This window comes from Xenopus laevis, chromosome 7S (genome assembly GCF_017654675.1).
Source record: "Xenopus laevis strain J_2021 chromosome 7S, Xenopus_laevis_v10.1, whole genome shotgun sequence".
Lineage (NCBI taxonomy): Eukaryota > Metazoa > Chordata > Amphibia > Anura > Pipidae > Xenopus > Xenopus laevis.
Window position 1 is genome coordinate 59,734,229 of NC_054384.1, and position 8,003 is coordinate 59,742,231.

An 8,003-nucleotide genomic window follows, 5' to 3' on the forward strand; every position below is an offset into this window, starting at 1 on the left:
CTGCCTACACATACTGGACTATTGCAGGCCTATCCATTGTTTTCCACTGGTGGAGTAAGCATAAGTGGGTGACTTGCTAACTGTCCACTTATCTGTAGTCATGGTTTGGATTTGTGCAGTGTAGACACTTATTGGTTGCAATAAATTTTTAAAATAGACATTATGCTTTACTTATGTAGAAGAGGAGCACTGTATGTTCTTGCATGTCCATTTTCTTAAACCTTATTTTGGGCTATGGCAGACCAGGAGATCCAAGACCAGTCACCAGAGATAAATCGCTTCTGCGGGTGGCTAATCTCTTCAGATCTTCCGAACGTGATTTATTGCCGCAACTACCGTATATACTCGAGTATAAGCCGGCCAGAGTATAAGCCGAGGTACCTAATTTTACCTACGAAAACTGGGAAACTTATTGACTCGAGTATAAGCCTAGACACAACTACAGCCCTGTCTCCCAGCAGCGCATATTCCGCCAAAACGACCCCCCCAGCGATCAACCGGACTTCTTTGCAAAGTTGATGGTGACAGAGAATTGCAAACGGATTACTGTGTGCATTGTCCCACTACCATGTGCAGAGGGTGCTGTGTGATATTGCCATCACTGTTAATCTTTCATATAACCAACAGAGGGCTCACTGTTATTCTTTCATATAACCAACAGAGGGTGCTGTGTGATATTGCAGTCACTGTTATTCTTTCATATAACCAACAGATGGCGCTGTGTGATATTGCAGTCACTGTTATTCTTTCATATTACCAACAGAGGGTGCACTGTTATTCTTTCATATAACCAACAGAGGGCACTGTGTGATATTGCAGTCTCTCCCCAAGTGAACTGTTGGTATAGGAATGATTAAAAGTGACTGCAATCTCAGCTACTGCCTACTGACTCGAGTATAAGCCGAGGTAGACTTTTTCAGCACATTTTGGATGCTGAAAAACTCTGCTTATACTCGAGTATATACGGTAGTCTAATCATCTGCCATAAGTCTTTGCCTTCCACCACTAGTTAAATTCACCAGAGGTCAAACCGTGATTAACACTAGTGATGAACGATTTTTTTTCACCATGTATGGTTTCACTGGGAATTTCTGAATTTGCCTCTAGCAAAAGAGCGCCAAAATTCACCATGTGGTCAGTTTCACAAAAAAAAGCATTTTATCCTCCACTCTCCTTCCACGTTAGCCAATAGGATTTGAGTAAAAAGATATCTGTTTTGATGGTCAGGTTTATTAGTTGTGCCTGTGTTTTAAGTTGGTAATATACTGTATAAACTATAGATGGTACATTTTGGTTAAATAGCATAGTTACTAAATGTAGTAGTAGTAGTAGTAGTAGTAGTTGTAGTAGATACTATTACTAGTCCACCAGAAGTAATGTAAAAAATCACAGGCATGTTTCAAGAAAGTTTGGTTTTTTTTTTTTAATTTTTTGCTACAAAAAAATTCCTGCAGGTTTGCTAATTTTTTGGTGTAGTCAAACGGGACAGATTCATTCATCACTAATTAACACCTTACAAAACAAATGCAAAACTGAACAATCATTATAAATATTTTTGCTTGTACTATGATTTGATTACCTGATTGGTATTTGAAGTGTGCCAGTCTGGAACAAAATTGTACAGGTAAAATATTAAATATGTGAAAAACTTGTAATGTCTATTCAGGACCGCATTATATTAAAGCATCTCTTAATTGAAAAAATATCATAAATCCCCTTTTTTAACTTTTTTTATATTTAATAGGTATTCTGATGCCTCACTGTGGACAGCATACTTAGGCTTACACGATCAAGCGCAGCTTAATACCAAGAATGTTGTGGAACGCAAGATAAAACGCATTATGGCGCACATAGGCTTTAATGATAATACTTACGATAATGATATAGCTGTGCTGGAGCTAGAAAAGCCTGTGGACTATACTGATTTTATCCAGCCCATCTGTATTCCAGAAAGCACGCATGACTTTCCTGTGGGAAAACCTATATGGGTGACAGGTTGGGGTGCCTTAAAGGAAGGAGGTAAGATGAATTTCTTTTAAAATACTTTATTAGAACCACTATATTTATATTTAGTATAATCCACATTGTTTAAATGGAAATCAGGTTGTCAATACTGCATAAGCCTGTTCACGTGACCCTCTCCTAACAACTCTACATAGGCCTGCATTTTGATCCAGTGACCAAGCACTTTGATCAGCCTGACTCGATCTAGCATGTGGGAGGCTAAAGTGGGCACATATCTACTTCTTTAAGCATTTCTGCTGTTCATAAAATAAATAAATTGTATACATATATATGCTCTCAAAATTATCCCTCTAATTGGTGGAAATACAAAAAAATGTTATTCATAAACACACCAAAAAAGTTTCATAGTGTGTGCACATAAAATGATAGACTGATGATTATTGATATTTTTATTATACAGGTGGTGCAGCTGTGATATTGCAAAAGGCAGAAATTCGAGTAATAAACCAGACTGAATGTAACAAACTTCTGGATGGTCAGTTAACCCCCCGCATGCTGTGTGCTGGCTTTGTCAGTGGAGGAATTGATGCGTGCCAGGTGATTTCTTTAAAATGGTTACTTGACTGAAATAAAGTAGTGTTTATATGCAGGACTACATGGCTCCAGTATCAAAACAATAGTGCAGAGCTCTCTGTGGTGGTATTGCCTTTAACCTTTTTTTCCAGAAATGGCAGTTACTTGGTATGTTGTATGACAAACCTAGGGTGTGATTGCACTAGTATGACATGTAGAACTGTCATGCCAGTTACTTTTTTTAGTTGACCGCTTATCCTTAAAATTGTTACATTTGACCTTTTAAAAGTATTTTTAACCCAAATGTAACGTTTTGCTTAATGTATTATGTATGTATTATGTATGTTTATTTATATAGCGGTGCTTGAGACGCAACACTGTATAGCAGAACAATAAATGAATACAACAAACTTGTTCATTACAAAATACAAATGGTACAAAGTACAATAAAAAATAAAAAATCAATACAGAATACAGTTACAGTAAAGAAGAACTTGGTGTCAAGCAGACAAGAGTTCCCTGCCTGGAAGAGCTTGCAATCTAAATAGGAAAGTGTGTAATTTTAAGCAACTTCCACATGTACATTAGTTACAGATTTCAGATCTTTTATTCGTAATTGTAAGGACTACATTTACTAGATAGGAGAAGGAAAGTCGTTTCACATTTGGGGGTGCCAAATGCTAACCCCAGGCCAGTGTTCCTATCAGCAGAAAACTGCACCAGCCCGGGGTTATTCCAGTGAGCACCACAGAGTGATCCTCTTCCGGCTTCTTGTTGCTTCTCACAGCTGTCCATGCGCATTAGTGTGAAAAGCCAAACTTTAACTAAAAAGTTGGCTATTTCATTCTACTGCGCATGCGTCTGCCCTGGGAAATTTGAAGAAAGAAGAAGCCGGAAGAGGATCGCTCAGTGGTGCTCACTGGTATAACCCGGTCGGTGCAGTTTTCTGCTGATAGGAGCACCGGCTCGGGGCTTCTGGTAAATTAATACATTCACTTGGGGGTGCCTAACAGCACCCTAAGTGTGAAACGACTTTCCTTCTCATTTTAAGTAGTATATGCTGTTTTTCCTTTGCTTTTTTTCTGCACTGCAGGTCTTCGCTACATGTACCATATCTTCCAGCCAAGACTCCTTTCTTCTTTATTCTTCTTCTTTATAGAACTGTTAATTACAGCACATGCAAATCAATGTGGAAATAGAGGTTTGACTGGAAGAAAGTTTACTGCTGCAACATGGTACATGTAGTCAGGGGGATCAGTGCAGAGAAAAACAAAGGGCAGCCCCGTACTGCTTTAAGAGCAAAAAAATTTAATTATTTGTACTTTTTAAACACTTGTGATTAATGGATTTTAGACATTTGTTTATCACTTGCATTTCCTTCATTATGCTAAATTTTATATTTGGGCTTACATGCCCTGTAAAAAAGAGGCCATGTAGGGATCAAAACGTAAAAAAAAAATATTGATGTAAGCTTAAAGTAAATTTTTTGCAGTTTACTTCAATTCTTTATTTTTAGCATAATTTAGGAAGAGATACAGAAGAGAAGATGTTGGGGAAAGAATAGAGAATACCAGTGTACTACTATATGATATATAATCAATTCAAAGGGGTGATACAAAGACCTGATAGGCTGGGGCGGTTCCAACTGAATCTGTGCCTACATATAATTTAAGATCTGTACTACACGTAATGTAAGTCAAGCTTAACATCTGCACGTAGCTGCAACAGAAATGTTCTTTCTGCAGCCAGGGAAGTAAACCTTTCACAGTCCAAGATTGTTTTGGGGTCTCGACCATTGCAGGTGCCATTTTGTCTCAGAGCTGACATGAAACAAGATGGCTCTGCTTGTAATGATTTAATTTGATGTGAGGCTCACCTGTTATGGCAGCATATTTTAAAATAACTGTTTTGTTTATTATATAGGGAGATTCCGGAGGTCCCTTATCAAGTGTGGATCTTAACAACAAGGTGTACTTGGCTGGAATTGTCAGTTGGGGAGAAGGATGTGCACGTAGAAACAAGCCTGGGGTCTACACAAAAGTCTCTATGATGAGAGACTGGATCAAAGATAAAACTGGCCTGTGATGGAAATCCACCAAATATGAATATACAGAACATTGGTTTTCTTTTACATATTTTTTAAAATAATTTTCAGGAGTGTAACGTTAACTGGTTAACAAATTCTGCAATAAGACAAGAGGAGGAGCCTTGAGACAATTCATACTCAACATTGTTTTGTTGGACATGACTTGCCGTTCATTTGGCACAAGACACTTTCATACCAAAAAAGGATTATACAATAGATCAGTTAAAGGATGGAAAAATTCTGGAGCATTCAACCTTTTTACTAATAGGAAGAAGTGACAATGATGCCTCATAGTAGGACATGAGAAAATGCACTCTTATTTGTAAGTTTCTGAGAAATAGTGGAGACAAGGAGCTGTAATAAGGAAGAGCAGTGTAAACCTGAACATCCCTTTAACTGAACAACAACAAACAATCCACTGTTTTATATGTCAATGTGAGCTTTCAGATCATTTTATGAATTTCTATAAAATGTTTTTTGATTTGTAATTATAGAATATGTCTGTCACTCTAAACCATTTTGTTACTGAACATTATATAGAACAGTTGATGAGTTGTATTTTGGGCAGTGTGTAGGTGTGTGTTTATATGTACAGTATGTTTGTATGTGCCTTTGCCACTGAAAATACTATAGTTTGCCTTAAATTTGGTTGCACAATTGGTTTTCTTAAGATTTATTAACTTACCTTACTTATTTTGATGGGCAAAAGCTGGTTATTCCCTTAAACAATTAGGTCTGGTAAGTTGATCTCTAGAATTCTTTTTGAGTCAGAATTCAGAAGTGAAAAAAAAATTATTTCAAGACCTCTGTGTGTGTTTGGATAAAGATGCAGTTAATACAAATGAAGTAAAATATTTTTGCTGGCAAGACACAGTGTGCTGGTTTACTGAATGACATTGCACTTATAGAAGTGGTGCGACAAGACCAAGGTTGGCTGCGGTGCAGGACAATGTTCTTTGCTCCCTTCCTCCTCTGTCCATAAAACAACACTAACCTCTTCCCAAAGCTCAGGCCCATGGGCCTTCTAAAACTTCAGTGCCAGGCTTTTTCTGCATTTGACTTATGGTCTGCATGAATACAGTATACAGACTAGCAAGGAGCTTTCCATGCTGTGTGCCTGCTTATAGAAACTGCCTCTAAATGCTTGAAAAAAAGTGATTCGCTTTTACGAGACCCTTATTGCTGGTGTCCTTTTGTCTCTCTTGTGTAGCTAATGTAACTTGGAAAAGGCCTCAGCCCGTGCTCTAAGAAAATAGTTTTATGTTCTAAACTCAGGGAGTGCTTTCATACGGAGAAATAAGTTATCTAAAGTATGATCAGTGTGTTGCATCTCTAGGCCTAAAAATAAATTTGTTATAGAAAGATCTAAAACATACAATATGCAATATTAGTCAGAGGTCGATTTTTTTTTTTTTTTTAACATGTTGTATATACATTTCCAGCATCTGACACTAAGGGGACAAAACCCATGTCTTCTTGTGTTTATATAAATGCAATGTTGTCAATATGCATAATATTGGCCATTTTAAGTTGTAGCACAAAGCCAAACATTTTAAAGTTAATAAAAAAGATATTGTTAGGACACTAAATGTGTGTTTTTTTTTTTTTATACTATTCAACTTTGTAAATTTACATTTTTAAGGAACCGTTTAAAGCAACAGTAACGCCAAAGAAATGCAAGTGGTTTGAAGTAATGAAAATATAATGAACTGTTCTGGTGCACTGATACTGGTGTGCTTGCTTCAGAAACTACTACAATTTATATAAACAACTGTGTGTAGTCGCGAGGGCAACCATGGAAAAATTGAAAAAGGATAAAAAGCACACAATACACAGCAAATAACAGATAAAGCTCTGTAGTAAACAATGGGATTCTTCAAAACATATCTGCAATCTATTGTGTATCCTGTGCTTCAATGGCTGCCCCTATGGTTACACAGCAGCTTGTTTATATAAACTATAGTTATGTTTCTTTAGCTAACACACCAATTTTACGAGTTAAGGGCATCGGTACACTATTACACATTTTACTGTTCGTTTAATTGACTTGCCTGAAAGTTCTCTAAAAGAGCCTAACATCACAAACCTTTCTCTCTCTAAGGCAGGGGTTCCCAACCTTTTTTTACCCATGAACCACATTCAAATGTAAAAAAAAATTACAACACATGCATGGAACATGTTCTGGGGTACCACAAAGAGCTGTGATAGGCTTTTTTAGCCCCAATGTGAACTGGCAACCTACAGGAGGCTCTGGTTGACGGTCTACCTGGCTTTTATGCAACCAAAACTTGTCTCCAAACAAGGAATTAAGCAACATGTTGCTCACGAGCCACTGGTTGAGGACCACTACTCTAGAGCTCTCTTTGTGAATACCCTTTGTGTATTTATACAGCCAAAATGTGTTGCTTTGTAGTCAAAAGTAAAGCTCCACCTTCTTTATTCCTCTTTGCTCCTCTTAACCAGCTGCTCAGTTGGAGAATCCTGCAACTGCCTGATGTGTCTGCTTTGTGTGCAGTTTATGGTTAAACTTGGATACTTTTCTTCAAGTTTTTCAGACAACTGTAATGTGAAAAAGTTATACACATGCACATTGAGACCGCTGCAGAGGCAGGTACATGAAAGGTTTGTTGTATTGAGCAGGCAGTTGGTAGGAGAACTGCCCTGAGGAATACATTGGCTGTAGTCACAGCAGCAGACTTCCACAAGGCATATGTGGCCTTGTTGGGCATTTAGAGAACTTTTTGAACATTTTTAATAAATGTTTTGCTTCTCTTTTAGAAACCTTGGAAATTAATGTAAACCTTTATCCCATGCTGTAAAAAAATGTAAGGGTTTGTAACCTGTGGACTCTTTGTAAATGGTTTCTTCTAATATTTTGACTGTGAATACAAAATGTTAACAATTTGAATCACTGTGATTCCCAAGTGAGGATTGGCATTGCCAAAATGTGCCTTTTGAGATATATAGAAATGTTAAGTTAATAAAGAAATGTTTGGGAATGTTACATAGATTCTTGTGGTAGTGTGTGTGGACTTTTACTTTCATTTTTTAATACTCCATTAAAAAACGTATGTGTGGATGCCAGCTTGTTTATAACGCAATATTTACTGATAAAATAAATCAGATCTTCAAACAGATGCTTAGTTTCTTCCTTTTTCACCTTAATACTACAGTTATTTCAATAAAGAGAAACCATAATAGAGATATTGATAAAATTACAATTGGAAAACACCACAAATCCCTTATGTGATTCTGATTTTGCAGAAAATTTGGGAGAGAATCTATTTATGTAGTCCTTCTTCTTGTTTTAAAGGAGAAGGAAAGCTACCGAAGCAGTTTATTGCCAATAGATTAGCCACAATACTATAAGACTGTTTAT

At 37.0% G+C, this 8,003-nt stretch overlaps 1 protein-coding gene across 2 annotated transcripts in view; it reads left to right on the forward strand.

Moving 5' to 3' along the window:
- The window catches only part of st14.S (suppression of tumorigenicity 14 S homeolog), a 49,918-nt gene extending 42,157 nt beyond the window's left edge, over nucleotides 1-7,761 (forward strand). Inside the window, exons 17-19 of one of the 2 annotated variants that reach the window (XM_018226984.2) lie at nucleotides 1,745-2,019; nucleotides 2,426-2,562; nucleotides 4,462-7,761. In XM_018226984.2, the coding sequence (XP_018082473.2) occupies nucleotides 1,745-2,019; nucleotides 2,426-2,562; nucleotides 4,462-4,623 (574 nt within the window). In that variant the 3' untranslated portion in view covers nucleotides 4,624-7,761. 2 annotated transcript variants of the gene reach the window in all.
- The last annotated feature ends 242 nt before the right edge of the window (nucleotides 7,762-8,003 follow it).